The sequence below is a fragment of the Myzus persicae genome, unplaced genomic scaffold, assembly GCF_001856785.1.
Source record: "Myzus persicae strain clone G006 unplaced genomic scaffold, MPER_G0061.0, whole genome shotgun sequence".
NCBI classification, from domain to species: domain Eukaryota; kingdom Metazoa; phylum Arthropoda; class Insecta; order Hemiptera; family Aphididae; genus Myzus; species Myzus persicae.
In genome coordinates, this window is record NW_019103901.1 from 78367 (window position 1) to 104853 (window position 26487).

General features: G+C 29.4%; 1 protein-coding gene and 1 long non-coding RNA gene across 3 annotated transcripts in view; one reads left to right on the top strand and one right to left on the bottom strand.

Moving 5' to 3' along the window:
- Positions 1 to 129: 129 nt before the first annotated feature.
- On the bottom strand, positions 130 to 14487 carry LOC111036115. The gene is made up of 4 exons (XR_002604727.1): positions 14377 to 14487; positions 14030 to 14138; positions 13776 to 13922; positions 130 to 228 (listed from the first exon to the last, which is right to left on the bottom strand). It is a non-coding gene; the product is annotated as an uncharacterized LOC111036115 (long non-coding RNA).
- A 264-nt stretch (positions 14488 to 14751) lies between these two features.
- Positions 14752 to 26487, top strand: part of LOC111036114 (zinc finger protein basonuclin-2-like) — a 76167-nt gene continuing 64431 nt past the window's right edge. Inside the window, exons 1-2 of one of the 2 annotated variants that reach the window (XM_022318014.1) lie at positions 14752 to 15346; positions 23189 to 23277. In XM_022318014.1, the coding sequence (XP_022173706.1) occupies positions 15271 to 15346; positions 23189 to 23277 (165 nt within the window). In that variant the 5' untranslated portion in view covers positions 14752 to 15270. Of the gene's footprint in view, positions 15347 to 23188; positions 23281 to 26487 lie in introns of both variants that reach the window. The other variant, XM_022318013.1, reaches the window with a different exon arrangement.

The window sequence follows — 26487 nt, forward strand, 5'->3', positions numbered from 1 at the left end:
CTTAAATGAGAATCAATTTGAATCGAATTTTTGACTATGGACTCAATAAAATATGTTTATAAGTAAAAATGAATCCTTTGTTCTGTATATAAGTACATTATTAATTAAATCACGATAATTATAATAATAATAATAATAATAATAATATTATAATTTTTAATATTCGAATAATTAATGATGTAGGTACACTGCAACTCTTCAGATGGCGTTCTGAAAATACCATGGTTCCTGCAACAGATAAAATATTAAGTATTATATTGTTTTATTCAAATGATTATACATTTATACAAATGTAGCTGTACTCCCGTTTAATTAGTTACCTACAACAGTAAAATTTACTTGTTTCTAGTGTTGTAATACTTGTGTAATAAAGATAATTATTTAATGTTACAAAAATAAACAATCTATTGAAAACATAAATTAATTTCAAAACATCGATGTTTATCATATGCAGACATCTATTATACATATTATACTGTACCTAGTTAATGATAAATGATTGTTTCGTTTAAATGAAATGTAAACAGATAGGTACATGAACATACAACATAAAAACGTATTTTATATTGTATAGTATTACCACATATTGTTTATATAACTGTCATTACTTACTAGCCGTTAAATTATAAGTTTGAAGAAATTAATAATTTCGAATTTTTTTTTTTTATCAACGCTTAGGTCACCATTTACATGAATTATAATACTCAGTATAGAAGGTCAAAATCCACTCCTTCTCCTTTAAAATCTTAGTAACATAAACATCACTCTAACTATTTTCTATCTCTTTCATAATTTAAATTTAAATTTTTTAAATTTTTTCCTTGCGAAAATGTAACTTAATGATAATGTAAGCATCTAGGTTAGTTCTGAAATCCACTCGGAAATTCTTCCACTTCAAAATTCGAAAACAAGTAAAATATGTGTTTAAATGGCCTTCAACGGGTACCTACTATGGTGCTGTGAATATCAGCATTCGTTTTAAAATATAATCTATTAATTTTGTACATTTTTGAAACCCTATAAAAGCTATAGCTATATTATAATACGTTCTAGATTTAGGTTCATTACGACATCATTACCAAAAATTTCGATTGGCGTTTTCTGTTTCAATTATACGGTAATTACTCCCTTATTTGTTTAGTGTAAATCAAATGCTTAAGTTATGTGGAAACAGAAACTGTAAGAATGATATATTTCATAAACGTCAAATGATAGTATTATCAATATCGATACCATTATATTTTAATACATATAAAGGTTCGTTTAAATTGATATAAAATCAACATATTTAAAAAAAATAAATTCCTTATTATAAAATATTATTAAACATATAATATACACTTGTATTAATGAAAGAAATTACTAACTATTAACTATATACCTTTTTTTAATTTTATTAAAAAATCGGTATGCAAAAATCAAACACTTTTTATACTCTAAAAACTTAAAAAGAATCAATAAATACAAGAATGTTATGGGCGACTTTGCACAAAATAATTATGTATTATGATTCTAGCTCATACTATTAGAACATAAGATGTAGGACTGCAAATAAATAATAAGGAAGTCTATTATAATATAAGATAATTAATGCTCAATAAATAATATTTTTTCATAAAAAAGCTTGATTTTTTGCTGCAGTGCTGTGTGTTTTATACTTTAAAATTTGCCATACTTTAAGATTCAACCACCTATTTAATTTAATAAATTAAATAATACATAAAATATAGTTTGAAATAAAAAGTGTATTCATGGTTTTTATTTGTAACGCATGTATTATTATGTAATTAATATAGAGACTTAAGTATTTATATTATAATTTACCAGGCACAAAATAATTTAAAAATAGTTTGCTTCTTTTTTGCACTGATTAGAGCTATTTTAATGAAATGGAATCAAAATTTCACACATCTATAACGGTGACTTAGCCAATGCCGAAGTACACTCGTACTGTAGGTAACTACAGCAGAGCAATTACCTCCTTGCCCACTTTTCAATTACACTCATTAGAGGGTACATATTACATACTTTTATAGTTTGTAAAATGACATAGGATATAAAAAAAAATTCAAATTCTTTGTTTTAAATATTTTTGGAAAACTATCTACGGTTAAGTCCTTATTAGTATTACCGTATTGGACACCCTGTAAATCATAAACTATAATTATATTTTTAAATTCCAAGATGACGTAGTAATGATTTTGTTGTGACTTTATGTATGATTGATAAGATCAATCCTTGACTGCCCAAGGTTATGTAATACGTTCACATTATATTTTAATGTAGGTATGGAAATATACAATATATTTTTATTTTTCAGTTAATAACCACATACTTTGGACTCTTTTCTTTAATTCCCAACTTTCAGAACATGGTCATATTTGTAAAATGTACACTTGCTGATTGCAATAATATTGTGAGCAAACAATTGATCTAAGGTTAAAAAGTTATTACTTATTACATTTTACATATTTTTTATTTTACCTCTGCTCTATTTCATTCAAACAAAAATGTATATTGACAAAAGCGAGTATTTATGTTTCTTATGCACCAATAAAACAGTGTTTAAGCTTAGCTTTTAATTTAAAAATATCATTATAACTTTTATAATAGCATATTATTAATTATATTTACATATTAAGATTGTAAGAAATTCATTAAAAATTAAAAACGGTTATCTTAATTACTGCATGTATTATATAGATATATAGTTCAACGATAATAACCGTATTATTTATTTACCTATTTTTCATAATGAATTATATCATAAATTATCATCATTAAAATAAAAATTTAATAAAAACCTGGACTACTGTGTTTAAAATATAAACGTATTGATAATTCATAATTCATCATTATGCGTATATATATGATAAGATTTTCAACGTATGATATTAATATTAAATGGGTACCTGCGCCTTACAATATAGTAATTATATATTACACAATTTTATCAAACCATTATATATAAAAAATTAAATGAATGTATTATATTATTTCGAGATAAACTCTGATATATATTTATACACAATAGATATATTTTAAAGCGTGAGTCTTAACGCTCACATGTATGCAGTATAAGTAGTATACAGAATGATTAGTTAAGCACTAAACACTCATTATTCCAAAAGTATTTAGGTATGAAACCATCCATTTTTTTACATACCTATATTATGTATTTTTAGTTATGATTTAGAAAAAAATAATTTTTGGATATAAAATTACATTTTAGTATACCTATTTTTTTATCTGCATTTTTCAAGAACCTGTTTTAGTTTTTAATGATGTTATACATTTTTAATTCCTGAAGCTTAAGCAGAATATTTTTCTAAAATTTTTTACATAATAAAATAAAATTTCGAAAGAGTAATTTTTAGTTATAAAATATACATTTTAAAGTTAGGGGTAACCCTCTGCTACTCCACCACGTTAAACAAAACTAATCTTTATATACTTATATATAACTATAGTGCTTCTCAACATTTTTTTCTTTTACCCCAACACTTATTTAGAAGTTAGAACTACGAAAATAGCGACACACTTTAAATAATTGAAGTATTTTTGAAAAAGCAACTCTTAAAACCTAAATATTAATTATGAATGAGCCTATCTTCACAATTGTTTTATCTTATCTGTGGTTTTTACCATCATGTCATAACGTTATAATAACATCAAATATGTATACGTTGAAGTTTGAACATGTACTATACAAATAAACAATTTTTTTGGCGAAACACATCATTATGGTCCCTCATTCGAGGCACATCGGTTAAGAACCACTGTAATATTATAAATTCGGTTTTTGTGAATCGAAATTCTCAGAAAAATATTATACTTCGGAATATGAAATTAAAAATGTATAATTTGTAGTCATTCAAAGAACAAAATATTTTTAAAATTACGAATCTTCGAGTTATTGAATTTTTTCTGTTAAAAGAATCAACCTGTATATATGAATATACCTATACTAATACTTTAAATGTTATGTTTGAGACATATGTTTATATATTTAAATCACCTCACAACTAATAGTGTATGTTGTATGTAACTATGTAGTAAAGTCCAATGTTCATTACCATTTCATGACTTCTCTATAAAAATGATAAAAAATGTCAAAGTCTTCAATTGTGTTTTCATTAAAAACTATTCAGTGAATCTGTAATATAACTTAAATAGGATAATATTTTAATTAATAATTTGATTAATATTATACTATATATCACTGTCTACATTTAATTATAGTGGTCTCGATCAAATGTTATTTTTAACGATTTTTCAATTGTAACTATTTAAAAAATATAAATTATTTACCTAGTCCAAATATTAAATAGTTTTAAATAGATAACTATACCTATAGATTGTGCTGTACAAAAACAATGTAAATTATAATAGGTAAAGCATACAATATGTACAATATCAAAACTAAAGTCTTTTCGTCACAACTTGTAAGATATAATTATAAATTTGTTATGGTATCATATTTCAGTAAATATAATGTTTCATTATTCGTATAATATGATACACTGTTTCTTGTAATCCAAACAATGTTTGAACCGTTTTTTTTTCATAAAAATGGTTGGTTGAGCTATTATTTTTTTCAAAGTACAATGATCAGTACACGTTTTTAAAATAATTTCAATCAATCAATAATTATATAGTATGTATAAGTAACATAATTGAGTAATTGTATTATTATTTATTCTGCAATTAATCAAATTAAATATAAAACTTTGTAAAAACACAATATTATAATATATTATAACATATAACAACAAGTCAACAAATGTATTCTATTTGTCTTTAAAATATAATACTTTAATGAATAATGATGAATTGTCAATAGATTAGTTTAATATATTTTACGTATACCTATACTATAGTTACTCATATTACAATATTGCATTTATTTATAAATTTATTACCTATTGCGCAATGTACTTATATGTCAGTAACTGGTTCATACTCTTTAGCAATACAATGTGATTCTTTTAAAAATGAACACAGAATATCTTAAAAAGTATTTCATTTTTCGAAATTAAAAAAAAATGTTATTTACAAGTTGTAATATTCAGACATTTTTTATATTTTGATTAAATTATAATGGCATTATTTATTGGATTATATAGATAATTTATTCACTTTTAACTTTTGGTTTTTCAAAAGGTGATGCTTATATAAATTTGTTTTATTTCGTAATATCTGAAGCAGCATATACTTTTGAAAATGTTGATCTATTTATAAATGTTGAATATTAAGAAGTATTTCCAGTGACAATTTAAATTCCCTTGTATTTATCCCTTTTTAAACTCAATTAAATATTAACTTGTTAACTACACAGATTTTAAACACTGCAGTTATATTTGGGTTATTTTGATCAAATATAAATAACAGGTGTAAAAATATATTAAATCGTAAAAATTACTTTCTTAACTGAAAATACTGACGACAATTTTATAAAAATCCGTCAAAAACTATGGATTTTCATAAAGATCGCATCTGTTTTATTCTTTATTGCCTTTGATTTTTTAATATATCATGAACATCGTTGTCCATGAATAATTAAACGCAAGTAGATTTACCTCTTTTTAATATACTCTTTGAAATGTAAAATATACATATTTTTAACACAACCATTTGGGTAGTTTAGACCAAATATAAATGACTGGTCCAAAATTACATCAAATTATACTTATAACTATTTTATTTTCAGTAACCAATAGCAGTTTTATACAAACAAAAAAAATAATTCGTTTTTCGTGAGGTTTCAAATCCTTATGTGAGTCTCTCTTTAAAATCCAAAATTTAAATAATTAGATTCGGGATGCAGATCCTTAGAAATAGTATTATTGCCAATCTAGTAATTTGCAGAGCCACGAATGCGGCAGAATTTACTGTGGATACACACACACATACACACGTAAACATTTCCTTGTATTAGTATATAATATTACATATGTATATAAAGCTTTGTAATGTGTAGTATATTTTTGGTACACGTATTTGACTTTAATCTCACTCTGCATTTAACAAACAATATAATGAATCTAGTTTTTTAATTAATACTCGTTTATACAGCGTTGTTAAACTGTAAGAGCTATTGAAGCTTAAAAAAAATACCACCAACAAATTATGTCACCGGTTAAGATACATTGGTAGAAAATCTAAATAGTTTACATGCACAATAACATCAAACCGGTTAAATTATTAAAAAAAGGAACTTTTTGTTTAGTCATGGAACGAGTTTTAGCAGAAGTCCTATTCTGTCAAAATCGTCCTATAGGCAACGAAACGAGAGACCTCGTGTATATATAACTGCTAATATTTATAATTATCTGTCGCCAGGATAATAATATAATATACCTAGGATAATAATATAATATACCTATTATACACTCGTAACATACCTAGGTACGTAATATATTTTTGTTTATTGGATTTTAACATATTTTAATTTTTAGAAGGTTTAAATTATATTCTTATCACAAACAATTAATTAAAAATAAAACGAAATGAGATTTAATAAAATATTAATATCATAATAATACATTTATACCTATAATACTCTTGGTGCTTATAATGATACTTATACTTAGTATGTACATTGAATTTAAGAAAAAAAGATTTAAACTCAACAAAATAAGAATACCATCAACGAAAGAAGCTTGAAAAATCAAATTTTGAAAAGGTCAACCTCGTCACTGTACGGTTCGTGAGTATAACGAAACGCGTGTCGCAGTATGACAGAACTGGCTGTCTGGCTATTTAATTTTTATACTACGATTTTCTATTTATGATGGTTATTTTTCATTCATTTTAAACCAATTATCATTGTAGGAAACTCCATATGTATATATAGAAGTATTATTTAATATTTATGTTCTCATACTATATTATACTTACAATGATAGTTGAACGCTATAAATAATTTTGTTAATGCTTACTATTAGTATATCTAATATCTATTTCTATATATACACAATATACATATAATGTACACCATAGGTGAATTGTATTATAGATAGATAACAAGCAGTATCTAATTATGCGTTCATCACTGTAAAAAGTAATTAAATATTAAAACTATAATTAATTTCAAACGTGTAACGATAAAATGTATCAAAATTATTTTCATATATTTAGTTTTCTTTTTCACATAAATATAGGCAGAAGAAATGTATTTTATTATCTACTCCCACATAATGTGTTTACTTTTTAAGTATAGGTACATTCCTTTACCAGATTTAAAATAACTTTGAATTTATCATAAAATATTTTTAATTTATTACTGTCTTATTAGTTTCAAATATAAATATAATACTTTTTTCTACCTTTAATCTAATTAATTCAATTAGGTATTAATTTAATTTAAATTAATGTAAAAACAAATAACAAGTTTTAACTTACAACCTAATGTTTAGGCGGATACCTACTATGGACAATATAAATTATATTTTTAACTTTGCATTTTTGTTACGTATTATCATATGAAAACATATTATACAGGGTATTCGCCGAGTATGCTCATCAGTCATCACATTTTATTTTTTTGGAATATGCAGTTGTTCAAAATCTGATTTTTGGAATTTTTAAATATTCTTAAATAGGTACCACATTTTAAAAATCTTGAGAATTATTGAACCACTTTAGGAGTAATCTATGGAGATGCAAATGTCTAGTTTTTTTTTCGAATCACAACCCCACCACCACCTTTTCGGTAAATTTTGACGTATGAAAATCAAAATTTAAACGATAGTAGTTGTTGAGTTTTTAATTTTGAAAATATGGTCTATATAATTTAAGTATATTAATAAAATCTGAAAATTGGAACTTGAATTCATTATTGCATGAAAATATAAGTTTGAACATCCTTTTGAATCACCATAATATAACATATTAGAATATAAACTTTTTTAATGTAAAGTAATTAGTACCAGTTATTACCAAGTATAATTCCTACGTCATGTATACCTTATAAAGAAATATTATATAAACTATTTTTCTTATTATATTATGCACCATTCATATATTTTGTTTTCACTCAATAAACCGTTTTTATTATATGATTCGTATATTAAATAATGTACGTACATTAAATTAGGTATTGATGTATTAATCACAGCCGTAATCAATGATTGTATTTTAATACTGCATTTTATTATTTGAATAGGTGCAAATAAAATAGGTTAAAATCGTTTTTATAAGAAATAAATATGTACACAATAATTATACATATGTTTAGTGTGGTTTCAGTGTTTTTTAGGTAGGTTATAATTTATTATCATTCATATGGATAATATAATCATATTTGTACAAAAACGTAATAATCAGCCACTTTATACCACACTTAATTTCAGCTATCCGTACTTATAGTACATACGCATTTATATATACTATTATAATATTATGTTTAGGTACATGCTTTATACCTATATGTAATTATACCTAGATATAATTGATATACTTATACCTATACATCAATAAGCTATCAATTATACGCGGGATTTGTATATAAATATTATATTATATACGTAACTATATGGTTACATTTGTATGATTTATCCATGAATCATAAACTTATATAAGGTATCTATTATTATATTTATAAACATATTTTGTACCTACATATGATTATAGATAATATGCATGTATTATGTATAGGCCTCACGCAAAACCTGTATGTAGGTATCTTTTTAACTACAATTTTAAAATTTTTAATACATAAATTAATTATTAACATTTATTATTTATACTTATTTTTAAATCGTTTACCTACTATCTGTTTTGAATTGTACAAGCGATGTGCTCTACGTGTCACATATTTATATGTATGACTACTGTATAGTACTTATTATGTATATGTTGTGTGTAGCTACTATAATAATAATTAATGATATATATAAAATATTATTATTATATAGTTTAAACATAGTTCTTTGTGAAGGCCGCTGTCGCCACTGCAGCCACTGACTGTGCCTACTGCCACTGCTACCACTGCCATGTTAATATTCTCACTATTATTCAGTGCCGAGTAGACAGCGGGAGCATATGTAGTACCCACAACGCTCTGTTCCACTGAGCGTCAACGGCTTGGACGTATTTACGTATATTCTATACCTACATAGTACCTATGTCTCTTGGTACTGACGTATAATATGTGTATTATATGAATGTATATAATATGTTTCTGTGTGTGTGTGTGTGTGTGTGTGTGTGTGTTTGTATAGCGATGCTCTAGATGAATTCATCTCGCATGCCGCGTCCTTCACGACGCCGTACTACCTACATCCGAGGGTTGTGCATTGTTGTCGGATTTAGACGTGCATAATAAGTGTTTGATTGAAATGTTCTTCTTATGTTATATATAAGATAGTTGTGTGTTTTTGTTCGGATCGCGAGCGTAGGAGTTTCGTCTATACTAACATATATATGCCTATATATGTATTCATAATATATTTTATATACATAAACGTCATAACATGGATATACGTTCTAATACCTATGTAAAAAGGGATCTTTACAATATATACATAAATATATGTGTGCGCATATGTTTACTTTTTGTATTAAATTTATACAAGTACTATATATATTATATTTTATATATTTTAAACAAGTAGAGTAATAGTATTCTATCTTCTACAGTTCTGCAGTATAGCTTCCATTTTGATACATTTCGTGTTCAGATAGGTATAATATAAAGGCACAAATTGTTAATCAATATATTTGAAATAATCTCCATGCGTTTATTACGTTTACGTGGATAATTTTATTTGTATAAATATACAGCTATACCGACTCAGTGATTGATCTAGGAATGAACAAAGGGGTGGGCTTGATACAAAATACATGCACCTATAACACCTATATAGCCCTACATATAATAAACATATATAAATACAGGTTTAGTATCCGCATAATTTAAAAAGTGATAAATATCCCTATCCTAATCCCTATCCTAATCCCACTTCATTGGCAGTTATTGCACGACGTGACATACCTTTACTATAGGTATATATTTAAATTATTTCATAATTGCTTTAACAGTTTTATTTGTATTAATTGAAACAATAATAAATATTATATCATTTTTCAACAAATTATAGCTAGGTCGGCGCCTGGAACCGATCAAGAATATTGCAAATTAGGTTCAACAAACATTTCATATAATCATCATAACTTTATAAGTTTATTTCTGCCAACTCGTATAATCTCCCATATGTATAGAACGATGTGAATAATTTTGCAGGCAGGTGTATAAATGGCTTAAAATTAGTCTAAAAATATTATGAAATATTATGTCATTGAGTGTATTATAATGAATAGGTAACATACGTAATAGAGAAACGCCTTAAGTATCCGCAACTAAATTGTTTATATTGCAATAAAATAACTAAAAACGATTGACGAATTTGGTAAATCATTATTTTTTTTTAAATATCAAATTTTAATCTGTACCTATTTTGGGTATATTTGTATTGATAAAAGAACAACTATTATGAGTCATTTATTAAATTACATTTTAAATGTTTTTTACATTGAAACAAAAAATATATAATCAACATACATCAAAAAAATAGACAGTTCAAGATAGAAGCTAGATATAGTAGAGCTATATGGTCTTACCCTAAAGCTTAAATATTTGTATGATTAAATCATATGTATAAAAATTGAATAATATAAATATAAGGAGAAAATGAATCTCTACCATCATCACCATTTATATTTAAATTATTCTTTGAAAAAACCAAATTAATTTTGTTCAAAACTGATGTCCTCGAATATTCCATTTTTCCCTCTGTGTCTTGTAAGTTTTCCCCAATTATTGTAAGAAAAGTGCCTGGGTAGGTACTGGAATTTTTGATGCCTGAAATTACTAATACTAGATTACCTAAACGTGCTCCCGGAAACTGTAAAAAAAGACACATGATACATACCTATATGTTATATGTAATCTCCACACTCACGTTTTTATCTTTGTAAAAAAGAGATATATGTAATCACGTCCACGTGTTTTTATCTCGGTAAAAAAAGATAACTTCAGTATTCTATTTTATTCCCTATTTTTTTATCTTGTGTAGTAATAGTATTTAATCATTCATAAATATGAAAATTATTGTCGAAATGTAAAAAGAATTATTAACTTGGATCAAAACCCTTAATAATATTTGTCGTATCGTAAGTATTTATATACATAATAAGTAATATTATCTTACCAGCATCAGCTAAAATATTCGAATATCGCTTTCATGATTTATGTCGTGTACATGGAACAGAATAATATCTTTATTACATGTTTATCAATTATTTCTTGAGGATTGCAATATAACAACAATATTCATATACAATATATATATATAAAAAAAATTGAAAATGGAAAGTAATTACTGTGCATATAATATAGTTTACTGTTTTTTTTTAACTTAGAAATTATATATTTAACTTTGCAGTGAGCAGTTAAGTACTTGGTAATTATTATTCAAACATTTAATTTTTAATTTTTCAATTTATTTAATATTATACGTGAACTTGGTAATTAGAAATGGAGTGGACTGCTTGTTTACCTTTTTATTTACTAATATATCATAATATAAGTAAGACGCGCGGGCAACTGCAGTACAGCCTTCATGTGCGCTTTTGTATTGTGCATAATATATTATGTATAGCCATACAGATACTATTATTGCAGCTGCATTATTTGAGTGCTGCAGTTCATACGTAGATACCATAGGTACCACAGAAACAAAAAGTGGTATTTTTTTCTTCTACCAACAGTGCATGTTTTTTGTTTTAATTAAAAAAAAAACAACTTTTTTAAACGATTTGTGTTACCTTAATTTTTGGAATCGAGTTAGTTTCTAATGTTATTATATACAGATATTTTAGTTTTTCTGATTACAATTATACCTATACCGGCTATACCTATATAATATGAATATTATGATAGTATAATATATTACTACTGATAGAATACACATGAAGTTGTGTTCTTCATTCATGATGTATAGGTGTATATCGTTTATAACATAAAACACATACATCTATATAAATGTAATATAATATTTTACAGCAAACAAACAAATAACTATATTAGTACGTTTACCTATTTAATGTTGATGATCGTTTTAAAGTCAGTTATTTGTTTCAACTTTGTTATCCTTCCTTTTAACATGAAATAATATGATGAGTGGTTTTTATAATTTAGTTAATATACATGGTGTAAGAATTGTGCCTATAGTGCTGCAATAGTGAAATAGAATAAAACATTGCAATTATTATCCATATTGGAATCATATAATATGATATATAGATATCACTGTATCAGGTATACCTATATGTTTTACTACATTTACGTGTAAATGTATTTTAATAAAATCTAAAAATTATACATAATCATAGGTAGGTAAAATATATTATTATATAATAGACTTGAATAATGCATCTACGATATACCTACCTATACAAATAATATATTGAAGTCTTGAATAAAGTGTATTCCTCTAACAATATACAACTATAATATATATAGTTATAGTAGCCGATGGTTTATCCATGAGTTCCAAACTGTATACCCACCTATATATTATATATATATAGGAACAGTACTACAGCATATATATTATGATAGAATCGATGGATTATTTATTGTGATATCAGATATGCAGTAAAAATAATTATTAAATAATAAGTATTATAATAAATAATAATAATAATATGTCTCTATAAACCTAAATGAATGTATAAGAAATATATAGGTTATAAATACATATATTATGTATATTACCAATATTATACAGATATTTATGAGATGCGTAAAAAATATATGTATATTTATTATTTATGGGTATACCAATAAGTCGCCACTCGCCAAGTAAGAATTTACATTTTTAACCCGTATGAAAATTATATATTATAATATTAAGATATCTGCGGTGGAAAAACGTCGTGGGTTACAGCCTATAAATAATTAAAGATATATGAATAGGTTATAAATAGGTTATAAATAAACATATACACATATACGTATAGATTAATATAAATTTGCTATCTATTGACTATAATAGGCACATATACTGCAGCGTATAGTCTTAAATACCTATATTAATTTTTACCTACTCGCATGTATACACACAACACACATATTTTTTATAATATCACTGCAGTACGTCGGTATACCTACTTATATATTACAAGTGATATTTATTCACAAAAGTAGTAACTTGAAACAAAATACAAATCCTATAAACAACTAAACAAGGTATACATATAGGTATAATCTCCATATACATTATAATCAATTATTATTGTTATAATATATGAGAACTGGACGAAGGTTGCTCTAAAACTTTTTTTCTATCCCACATAATAATAGGTATATCTATTATTTCAGCGTGTGTCTGCAGTTAAATGTTTTATGTATACAACAATGTGCGCATGATTAGCTTATGAGCTACAACGAAACACGTGTTTATGAGCGAGCTAACATCAACCTACATTTTAAATTACAATTAATATGAATAGAAGTCAATTTTTTTTTCTACTATCATTGAAACAACGTTATCACCTTCGTTTTTCTACAGCAGTGAAATACTGTCATACCTTGTACCTATACCTAGATAAATATATAATATTAACAATACATCTATGAATTAATTTAAATATATACCTACCCATAGCTGGTACCTTTTATGTTTAATATTTATACCATCTTGTATTATAGTTTTGTATCGACTATATTATATAATAATATTATGTTATATAACCTTATATATAAATACCTTCTTTATATTATAATGTTGAGCTGTTGCTGTTATCTTAAATTTGAATCTACAGTATAATTCTATGACGATCGAACGAGTTTTTGATTCATATATAGGTATAGGCAAGTACACGTACTGGCTACTGCCAGCCAGCATTCGCAGTACCTATTATAATAGCCATAACAATATAACATTATAATTTTGTGTATTAATATTATTATTATTTATGTTATTATAATATGATTATTATTATTTATTATCATTATTAGTACCTTATAAGTTATAAGTTATGATGGATACCACGAACAACACCCAGCGCGTGGTCGTAACGGAATTTCGTTTCCACGGAAAAGTGGTATAATGACCGCTGCAGTACACCCGCTAAAAACGGTTTAATAATAATAATAATAATAATATTAATGATTTAAAAAACAATACGTGTTGCTGCAGTGTTTACTGCGGTGTTAGTACCTATAATAGGTGTATTATTGTGTATATTTTTTTTTATACAGTAATGTCCTAAGGTGTACCGCGTATAAATGTAAAATAATAATTCGTAATGTACGGTATGCGGTATACGGTATACAGGTATACCTACTATATTATACCTACCACCTACCTAAAACTCGACCGACGACGACAATATTGTTATTATTATTATTATTTCTGGGCGTCGTCGCGAACGGCGCGTCGTCGGCGGTGACACACGACGCCCCGCCCATCCGGCGTCCAGCGACAAATGACATCGGTCGTACGGGGCCGTCCGGCCGCTGTGTGGGGACACTGCCACCGCCACCGCCGCAGCAGCAGCAGCGACACTGCGGCTGCACTGACACACCGTCCGTCGCCGCCGCATCGCATCGTCTCGTCGCACTCCGCACGGCCCACACGACGTCGCCGCCGTCGTCGTCGTCCGCGTTTTTGTGTGTGTGTGTGAGTGTCAGCAACCAGCCGCCACCGTGAGCCGCGCGCAGCAGTCACACACCGCTTCAGTACGCGGTCCGCCGTCTGTTGTGTTCGGCCGCACGTCGTTACAACGCGTCGTCGTCGTTGCCGTCGCCACCGCCGCCGCCGCCGCCGCTTGTTTGTCCGTTGTCGCGTTATTATTCCTCTGCAGTGCGTTACCTCCTCGCCGGAAACACGAAACAATAATTCGCGTCCTTCGCCGTGTATAATATTAATTCGTTATTTGTCAAACGAAAATTATTGTGTGGTGTTCGAGGAAAATACAATTTTTGGATTCGTCGTCAAATCGATCATTGGATTTAAAAAAAAAAATTGTTCGTGTTTCACTTGCGCGTGCGTTTTTTTCCGTCGACTTGTCGCTTGTTGCACGTATCCTATACCCACCTACCCATACTAATGCGAATCGTTCGACGCCGACCACCCGCACCAGTGCTGCAGGACGGTTAAATATATATTGCAAAAAAAAAGTTGTAAATCCGTTTCCGAATTTTTGTCCGAGTGATATTCCACTCGAATTCCGCGTGCGTGTTCCGATTTCGACTGTTTGATGGTTATACACGGAGCCGCCACGGGAATCGCTCCAGCCGACATTCATCGGACCACTGAATCGTTGTACAATACCGGTTAGTAAAAAAATATTGGCCTGTGCTTTACCTATATAATATTATATTTATAGGCATGATAGGTACGATCTATATACTGTAGGAGTGATAAAGTGTTATATACATATTATTTATAATATATTAGAATACTGGTAGGTACATCATATATAGATTTCGCGTTATAAGCCGGTATACCTACGTTTTAACATATACCTATACATATACCTAATAATATATACCTATTATTGTATTACATTTATTTATTATAATTTTATGATTTTGATTTATTATAATTTTATTATATCGCGACTGTATACCTACTTTATAATAACGCATATATATAATATATGTGTTTATGTTTTGACGAAGAACGCCCGACGGCTAATTGGGCTCATTTCAATACCTGTATATTGGTGTACAACTATCGGCCACCGGTAATTACTAATTACCCATTATAATATACCTGCACATGCCTAGTATATTATAAAACAAGCAATACTTTATGTTCAAATATTAATATAATATGCAGACGAAACAGTGTTTCGATTTCCCGCCGTATAAATATGTAGGTACCTAAATATTATTAGTATAGGTAATATAATATATAAACGCATAGTATTATAATCACTGTATAATATATTTCCCTATACATAGGAATATAATTAGGAAGATGGTATAGGTACATATAGAGCTAGAATTTACAATAATAAGTACCAAGGTTTATATAGTTACACTACGCGTTTTTCGGCTGTAGTCGACATGTGATTTTTCGAACTTGTATTTCGAACTTAGACTCCAAACACTGTATCACCTCGATCTATAAACCTAAAACTACTAGTATCTATATATTTTTAAGAAAATACAGTTGGATCAGTCGCACTAAAATTCATATGACAAAAATAAATCAATCACATTCTAAGTCCATTAATCCATACTCACCCATCTTTTGAAATATTATAAACTGAACTAAAATAGTGAAATTATTTATGCCTTTTTTCCAATAGTTTTTTTTCCACGCCGACTGCATAAATTTATTTTTTTCATTTATTTATGGATACCCATCATAATATATTATATAATATTATTAGACATTTCGTTTATACTTTATATCAACATCATGTTTTAAAAATATATCTAACATATATATCTAAGCGTAACAATTTAATATAAAATTTAACGAGTGCTTGGTATAATTCCGGTGATATACATAAAAACAGACTTTTATTTAAATATGTATACGTCAACCTATTATAGGTTTTTAATACGAACGTGTTATTACCAAAATTGTCATTAGTATAAAGAGGTTTAAATTTTTATTTGTAATATATATGCCTATAGCCATGTGTATAAGTACAAAATTAATTCATGACATCATACTTTAAAATCGATTCAATTTTATATTTGAACAATAATAGAATTGATTATGTGACTACCTATATGTAAATAAAAATACTAATATATAGAAAGCTATTGTATCAAAAACACATTTTATATAACTATATATACCTATACTATATAGATACGTATAATAGTAGATTCCGATACAATAATACATACTCTACCTATAGGTATACTATTCTTTTTATTGCCAATTTCATCAATTCTAAATCATCAAATTAAAATATTATATTATGTAGACTGTAGTGATACCCATATTGATTAAATATTTAATGTTGTATTCAATAAAATTATTAATAAAATCCTTATGTTCTTAAAGGTTAAAAAAAAGTACAAAAAATTTTTGTTATTACACTTTAAATATACATTTTAACAAAATCTACATAAAAATATAATATTTATAGCCCATATATAAAAAAAAAAAAAATTATTCTTAGAATTATATATTACATTTAGATATCTACCGTCTATATATAGGTAGATGAATGGTATTATATGATTATGTATCTATAAATACAACCATTTTTTGTTATTTGAAATTTACAAATGTATTTGTCAACATATTATATAACACATAGTATACACTATACATACCATAATGTCACTGTTATTCTGCTATAAATAATTTTTAGATTTAAATTTGTTTTTAAATATATTTATCTATATATTATATAATATGTGATCACACGCTCGCATACTTTAACACCTCTCATTTCCGATGTAACAATACAAAATTTTGTTTAAAGTTATTAATAATTGAACCCATAAAGAAAACATTGAACCCAAAGGTACTAGAAACTCATGGCGTTATGTCGCACGTCCTATCGGTACTTATATTACTAAAAAATAGTTTAAAGGGTATATTGTACTTAAATATTTTTATAATATTATAATTCGAAAAATGAAATTCAAGATTCAAGATCTCTAACATAGATCACAACGAAGCACAACTTCGAAGAAAGTTATATCAAAAAATCATACATTCAAGTCTAGAAAAAAATAATTTTATAGTCAAACAATGCATGGATTTTATTTCCATAATATCGAAGAATTTTCAAAAATCATAACATTTAAAATTCGAATATTTAAATTAAGGTTTATACCTGTAATTAATTTATAATAAAACATAGAAAGACGAAGTCATTCAATGACTATGATAAAAGACGAATATTTTGGAAAAACGATAAGAATATACTTTTAAATTATACTTGAATTATATAGGTAGGTAATATTTACGCTTATATGTGTATATTAGGTACGTAGTAATTATAAAGTGCCTATACATCTATTATTATAGTATAACTTTAAAATAAAAAAAATCTTCTCTTGTGGCGGATACATAATATGGACTCCGCGGAGAGCTTATATATTATATAAAAATATAATATCATCGAATACAAGAATATAAAAAAGGGGAGGCCGGCGTTGTCGCGCGCAATGACAGTGAGGCCGGTGCGCGCGCTGCTCTACCTCCGCCGCCACCTCAGTCGCCTCCGGTGTCGCACGATTGTCACGCGACTACGGCTGTGGGCGGATCCCGCCGGCGTGGTCCGGATGCGCCGCGAGCGTCCCCCGTCGGACGGGCGGGTCCGGTGTCGCGTTGTCGCGGCGTCCGGGGGAGACGTCGAACGAGCGGTCCGGGACGCGACGAGTGCGCGAGGGGGGGCTGGACGGTTGCGAGCGACGAGAGCGCGCGCGCATGCGAATCGCTCGCGGGGACGCGGCGGCGGCGTCGGAGACATACCTGGCGCGCGCGGACAGTATCCCGGTCGGGCGACACTTCGGTAACCGTCTTGTCGCGTGACGCTCGTGTGCAGGAGAACAGCGCCGCCGACAACGAACAGAACGCCGCTGCACGCGTCGCGCACTCTGCGAAAACGAATCGCGCCGTCGCCGCCGCTTTCCGCGTGCGTCTGTTCCGTGTCGCTGTCTTCACCCGCCACCGCGACAACCGCCCTCTACACAATATTATTATATTTATAAACGCACACGCACGCGCACACCCGCTTATATATTATATATATAGATATTCACCTATAACGCGGAAACGTGAGACCCGTTCGCTATCGTCGTTACGCTATAGTGCCGCCGCCCGGCGTTCGATCGATTGACCCACTTTGCCGGACAACGCCTCCGTCGTCGTCGTCGTCGACGTCGTATTATAGTCGTCACCACCGCCCCCCCCCCCTTTTACGGGCCCGCAGCTATCAACCCGTGGGGGGCATATCAAGCGGGGGACGGGGGTGGGGCGCACGCCCTGCGCCACCCGCTTCATGGACCAACTGCAGCAGTGGCACCACCAGCAGCAGCAGCAGCAGCAGCGGCGGCCACGGCCGTCGTACCACTTCGGTGGCGGTGAGTATGGATTTTTCGGCGCCATCATTGCTGTCGCACGTCGTCTTTCCTGCGTATATCAGACGGAGATGACAATTAATATTGTCATCCCGCCCACCCCCCTCCCCTTTCGATCACCCATAATTTATTAAAACCCACACGTATTACATACCCATCGCGCATATGTCGTTTAATATAAGTACCCATCATCCACACCCGACGACGAATACGACAATTGTGTTTACATTTTTTTAATTTGATATATATTTTTTTTACCCCGTATTCTCTATATAGTTTAGGTACCTATATACCTATCTGGGGGATGACTACGGGCAACCGGAGCCGGTTATTACAACAATGGTATATACTCATTGTTTACGAAAGACGACAGCTGCCCCGTCAAAATTAAGAGGGTAATATCATACATGATACATATAATATGTATTGTTATTATATATACTTAAATATGTATATAGCTGGTATATGATGTGTGCCTATGTATAGATGCTCTGAAAACTAGACATTATCTAATATTGACACGGCGATTTTATGTACATGACTCGAGCGCGAAGGTCGCGTTCGTTTTTAACGTCGTTTTTCATTATTCATTTCGACCATTTATACATATATGTAGTTGCACGGGTATATTATCTATATAGAATTTTAGGTATATATATGTTTAAGAGGAACCTACTACGTTATAACTAATAATACTCATACATCTTGAACGCGCCTTCGGCGTTTCGTTTTTAAAAAATATTATATTAGATATAGGGTAATCCCCCCCTGCGCCACCGAGAACCTAGGTATACGCGTTTATCAAATTAAATACGTGTCGATTATCTGCGTTTATCGTCGTGCGGGACGTGTTATTCAACGGTCGCACACCGTAACGTATTATTATAATTTATATTATATTATGTACCTAACTGATACTGCTGGTTCATAATATACATTTTAAATTCAATACAAATTATTATTAAAAAGTTCATATACATAGTTTTAATCATTAATATCTTACTTTTATTTACTATAAAATATTACCTATATGTAAATGGACACATTGTGTATAGGTACCTTCAAATATAACTGAAACCTATATTTATAAGTTATAGCGGTACATGTATAATAATATATGATATATAAAACGATATTTTGTTTTAATTTCGATCTTTTACCAACAATATATTTATAAACAGTGTAGATGGTAATGCTTTGCATAGACATACCTAAATAATATAGCCCATATATTTATAGGTAGGTACAACATAAACCGTAAACCGTTTATAAGTATTTATCCATGACGGCCATAACCCAACTCAAGTGACAAGTATATACCTACTTCTACCTATATATATAATAAATATCTATTAAATAGGTACAATAGAGGGTATACATATGTATTACGCTTTGTAGATTGATGAATGTTATTGAAAAAAATATTGCAGTGATTCAACTGGGCGCATACGAATGTACTGTTACATTATTATATTATTCATTACTGTATTTTGAATGACTGCAAATGTTTTTATTTCCACGGTCGATTGCACTTATGTCTATCACTAATCTACAAACGACTATATGCGAGTACGATTTGCAAATCTCATCTGCAATGTTGATTTTCGATATTTTCTTACTCAAAAAATAACGGATTAAATAAAATATATATCATTATTAGGACCCCTTATCTATTTATGCCAGCTCTTTATACTTCCAAAAATAATCTTTTTTGCTCTACAAACTAACATTTAAATAATTTATGAAAAGTTTTGAACTTTTAAGCCATTATAAACAAAATATATAAACACAGATTTATTTTTGATATAATATTTTTGTAAATAATATACGCTGCATTTTATTAGGTATAATGATTGAAAAATATATAGGTGCCTACCTATATATCACCTTAATGCAATGAGACTTAATTTATTCTATAAAATTATCAAATAATGACTGCAGCTAGTAAATTTTACTATATATAATAGTCTACAGATATAATACACACACATAATGTATATCTAAATATTTATATGGGATAATGCAGTGAATATTATTTAGTTAATTTTCTTTAAATAACATCTTTGAGTATACATTATTATATTATTTATATATATATATATATACATTATACATCTTTATATAATATATTTTTATTATTATATTTGTTCGATATAAATTATGTAGCTATATGAATGGTTATTTTTTTTATCGTGTAATGGTGACTAACAACGTATCTAAACTTATTTAGGTATACCCCATATGAAAAAAAAAAACAGGAAAATAAATCGGTGCAGATGTTATTCGTGGTCGACCGTGGAGTACCTACCATAATAATGAGATAATAGGACGATTAATTGGAAAACGATTTAATATTAGAGAGACAACTGGCGATTTAGACAGCCGGACTTATAAATAATAATAGTAATAATAATAATAATAATTTGTAGTTTGTGTTGATTAAGGCCCCGCGAAAAGGCGCTGATGTGGATAAGACTACTACAATAAAACTAATATATACACTTGCACGTGGAACATTATATGTGTTATAAATAAAATATATTAATTAAATAAATATAAAATATATTATAATGGATCCTGAAAAACGTCTTAAAAATAAATGATAGTAAACGTTTGTACAATTGTACCTACTATATAAAAGTACATATTTTAATCACAAACGATACTTATAAATTATATAAGCTATATATATCATCGGTCATTTTTTTTATGTGATTGTAAAACTAGGTATATAAAATGTAAATTAAATTCCATTTTCATATGTACTTTACATGCTTATAAAAATATCATTTATATTTGTATATATACCTATAATATAAGTAAACCTACACCTATATATTGGTATAAGCTATATCAATCATCGATCGACGATCGTGTAATCGATATTTTTTATAAATACATATAATATATTATTATAGGAATTAGGAAGATAGGATAGCTGTTTGTCGGACCATTTTCGTATACACACATTCCGTAGTGTGTGATCGTGTCTGCCGCTATAATGCGTACCTTTATTAAATCGTATTATATAATATGCGTTATTATTAGTTTATTATAAGTTAAAATATATATAATGTATAGTCGTATACAGGACATAGAGCTCGTTAATTGAGACGAGACTTTTATGCGTGTACGGGTATAATATAAAGTATTCTATAGATACACGTAAATATGAAATTATCTATATATACATAGCTATTTAAGTACCATATAATATATACATGTATATATTTAGTGAGTGGCGTATAAATAATAGCACTCACCGCAACCCCAGGGGTTCTGCGATTCAGGTGATTTGGATGGGTTGGAGGGGGGGCGCTAAAAGCTTTGGAAATGTATTTATAGTTTCATGTTTTTATTTTATTTAAATATTAAGGTATACGAATCGTTTGACTAACTGCAGCAGTTTTACAAATAAAGCATTTAATTATTGTAGATACCTACATTATTTATAGGTAAATTAGGAAGGTACCTATTATATATTTAATAAATTCAGACTTATTATATCATGTGATTTATAATCCAGTGTTCTAATCGTTTTGAAAATCCTTATGGACTATGGTGTAATTCCTAGAATGTCCATCGCACATTTTGTAAATTAAAAATCATTATAAAATGCATCTAAAAAAACTATCGATACTTTAAATTGTTAAATAATTACATTGTACGTACAATGAAAATCATATTATTTTATTATGGTATATACACCAATTGTAAAATTGTAGAGAAAACACAGTTTTTTATATCAAAAATATAAATACTACATAATATTACCAATACACGCGAGTTAACTTGGATTAATGGTACCTACATTGATACGTCGTTTTATTAAAATTATTTCATACATGTTTACTTTAAGTAACTGCAATTTTAACATAATGTATTATAATATATAATATCTTACATATAATAAATAGTATAGGTATAGGTGGGGTTTAAGTATAACAATAACGTAGGTAGGTATACACCGATATTTACACACACGCCTATATTATATACGATTACATTGTTACGGTATAAGATACATATTTGTGTGTTTGTGTGAGTGTTTTTATTTATTTATCTTTTTATATATATATTTCATCTCACCGTTGTCGTTCTTGTTGTACATAGGTAATGGCAGAGTGATCGGCGCCCCGCTACGCATGCGCCGTCCAGAAGACCAATCGCCGAGCGCCGCTAGTGCCGGACTCATGATGGAGGTGGTAAGACATTCTATATATATTGGCTTGTAGTACATATATGTATAATATATATATTTCGGGGACCCCCTCACCTTCAACGCACTGGACCCCGTCTGACAGTATACAAATGTATAATCCTAACTATAACACACACATAAAATAAAACATATATAGCTATTAGATACCACGCCATTAGAGTTGTTGTAAGTAGAGTGATGTAGTTTGTGTAATAGGATAAAGGCTGAGGTAGCATTTGTTATTGGAGTTGACCCAAACGCTTTTATTTTGTATAAATATATTTTATTAGTAATATTTTGAGGTCTTATTCGTCTACAATCTTTTGATAAAGCACTTTCTGCATGTACCTGTATTATCTATTTTAGTAATTCAAAACGAACAGAGGCATAAATTATATTTCCGTTCCCTCTTAAGATATTTATATAATATTAATTATGTTGTATTCTTCAAAGTTTCCTTATGTAGGATATTATTTATACGGTGACGGGAGGATTCTGCAGCAGAGAGTGAAGGAATAACTGCATATTATACACTCTTCAATTTTTGTGAAAAAACTGCTTTTGAATTAATTAAATATTAGCCTTTATATATATAGCTAGGTATATAGAGTATAGATATAACCATGTATAACTCAACATAGAAATGTAATATTATTTTCTGGTTTGATAGAATTTAAAATTGTATACTCATCTAAACAAACAATCATAGGTACATCGTTTCCTACAGTATTTTCAAAATTCTATTTCTACACATAGGTATAGCACATCCAAATATTCCTCAAAATATTATCATGTAATAGCATGTACCTATATAGTTTAGAATTGTTCGTGTATAAAAGCGCTGGTCTCCACGGAGGGTCCGAATATTGTGCCACACACAGGAGGTACTTATTATTACCCAAATACATATAATACATCTGCAGCTATGATGCATACGTCTCTGTGTACCTACATTTAATTATGTGCATAATGCATAATATTGTATATTATATGATGTACATATGTACTTGTAAAGTATAGAGATTATACTACACTGCCACCACCGTACTGTATAATACACTTAGATACGCATCCAAATACGGCAATTTCGTGTCGAATTATAAAATATATATTTTTTATCGCCGTAGGTACCACAATTACTATAAACACACACGTACCTATATAGCTATAAAGTGTACGGTTAATTTTACGATAAACATAATATATAGGTACACTCGGTGGTTTAGGTATATAATTGTACGTTGGGGTGGAATTATACTTACCGTCGATAAATTTTTCGTTTCCACTTCTATTGTGTATAACTACTCTAAATGGATTGTTTGTTATCAAATCTATGATCGAATAAAATACATAAAAATAATAATACTACAGCCGTAATTCGTGCGTGCCACGAGGTAGGTACCTATGTACATAGGTGCAATTAATTATTATACTATATTATATATAGGTAGATAAACATTATATGCATAGCAAACATATTTTTCAATTTAAATTTCGTAAATTAGTGGTAAATATTGTACATCTTAATATTATATTATATACCCATATAACATTAAACTGTAGGATTCGCGCGATATATTGGCTGGTTAGGTATTCATATATCAAGTATCAACTATAATTTTCAGTTCACGTGTATATAATATGATATTAGGACATAGGTATACTTATAGGTTTAGACATAATTTGATGTGTTTTAATTAGCAATCATTTTATGGAATATATAGATATAACTAGGTACATAATTCTTCCGAAACAAGAAAACTTACCAACCAAATAGCATTTACATATATATTATACATATATAGATACATAGGACGTATAGTTACACCTTGTAGTATAGATACTTCAAGTCTCATAGGGGATAGAAATATATTCAGCTTATGTGTTTTTCGAGTTAAATACTTCAAATATAACTTATATAAACACTTCAGGGGCTAAGAAAAAACTTCCAGTTAAGAAGGTTTTTAAGTTAATGTGAATCAACTTTAGTGGGTATTGGTACCTACCTATAAAATGCTTATTACACGCCACAAAAATTATGGTTTGATGAAAAGTGGAAGGAACATGTTATCCCTGCACTGGCTCTATGCAATAGATATACCGTTAGACGCATTTGAGGTGCGTATATATCTATGAGTATAGGTACCTATTATAATGGCAATCATGTTATCACGTTTCCCGGCGGGTGCTAAAATATATTCGTCATTTGTCTACTGAAGTGTACTGCACTATGATGACTACATAGGTATACTTGCATATAAACTTGGGGATGAAATTCGCTGTGTATTAATGGACTCTACTCAAAGGGGGATGAAATTCTTCGTATATATAATGGAGTCTATATCCGGTGTCGTGGGCGTCGTCTTCGTCACTTTACCAGTATACATATTATACATGTATATATAGTTGTGTAGTCGTGTACGCTTTACCTATGTATACAATAATAATATTATATAGTAGTTAACCGCCGTGCGACGATCGATGCGCTTCGCTCGGATATTCGGCGCTGAGCGGCGGCGGCGGCGTCGGTGACGGTAATGGGCGCCGGTCACGACATCGCGTCCGCACGACAACCCGTCTAAACGCGTGTACTCTCAAACACACACACACACACACACACACACACACACACACACACACACACACACACCACTACAGCGCTTTGCCGTATATAATATAATATTATACCTAACGTCGAGTTAGAAAAAAAACGTCATACACATACACACACACACACACACACTGCAGCAGTGTCGTCGACGAGTCACGAATACACCCATGTTCCTCTGTGTATAATACATATATATACATAATATAGTAGGAAAAAACAAATTCCCAAATCCTTTACACGCCGCGCGAGAAGATTACACCAGTCGTATCGTCGGCTGTTCAACGGGGGAGGCGAACTGCACACACACACACATGCATGAAAAACCGGTCGTCCGTCCTCTGTGTCACGATCTTTTTTTATTTTTTTTTTATTCTTTCTTTTTGTACAAATTAAACGTTTCTCCCAGCGACGGTGTAATTACACATGAGGGAGGAGGCGGTCTCTCGAGGGGTATGTCCGTAAATGGTTTTTTTTTTTATTAACTCCTAAAATTATCTCGGTATTTTATTATTATTATCATTATAATTTTCCAGCCAAGCTCCCCCCACCGCCGACGTATATAATATGTAATGTAGTAATATGTAATGTCGTGTTCGAAAC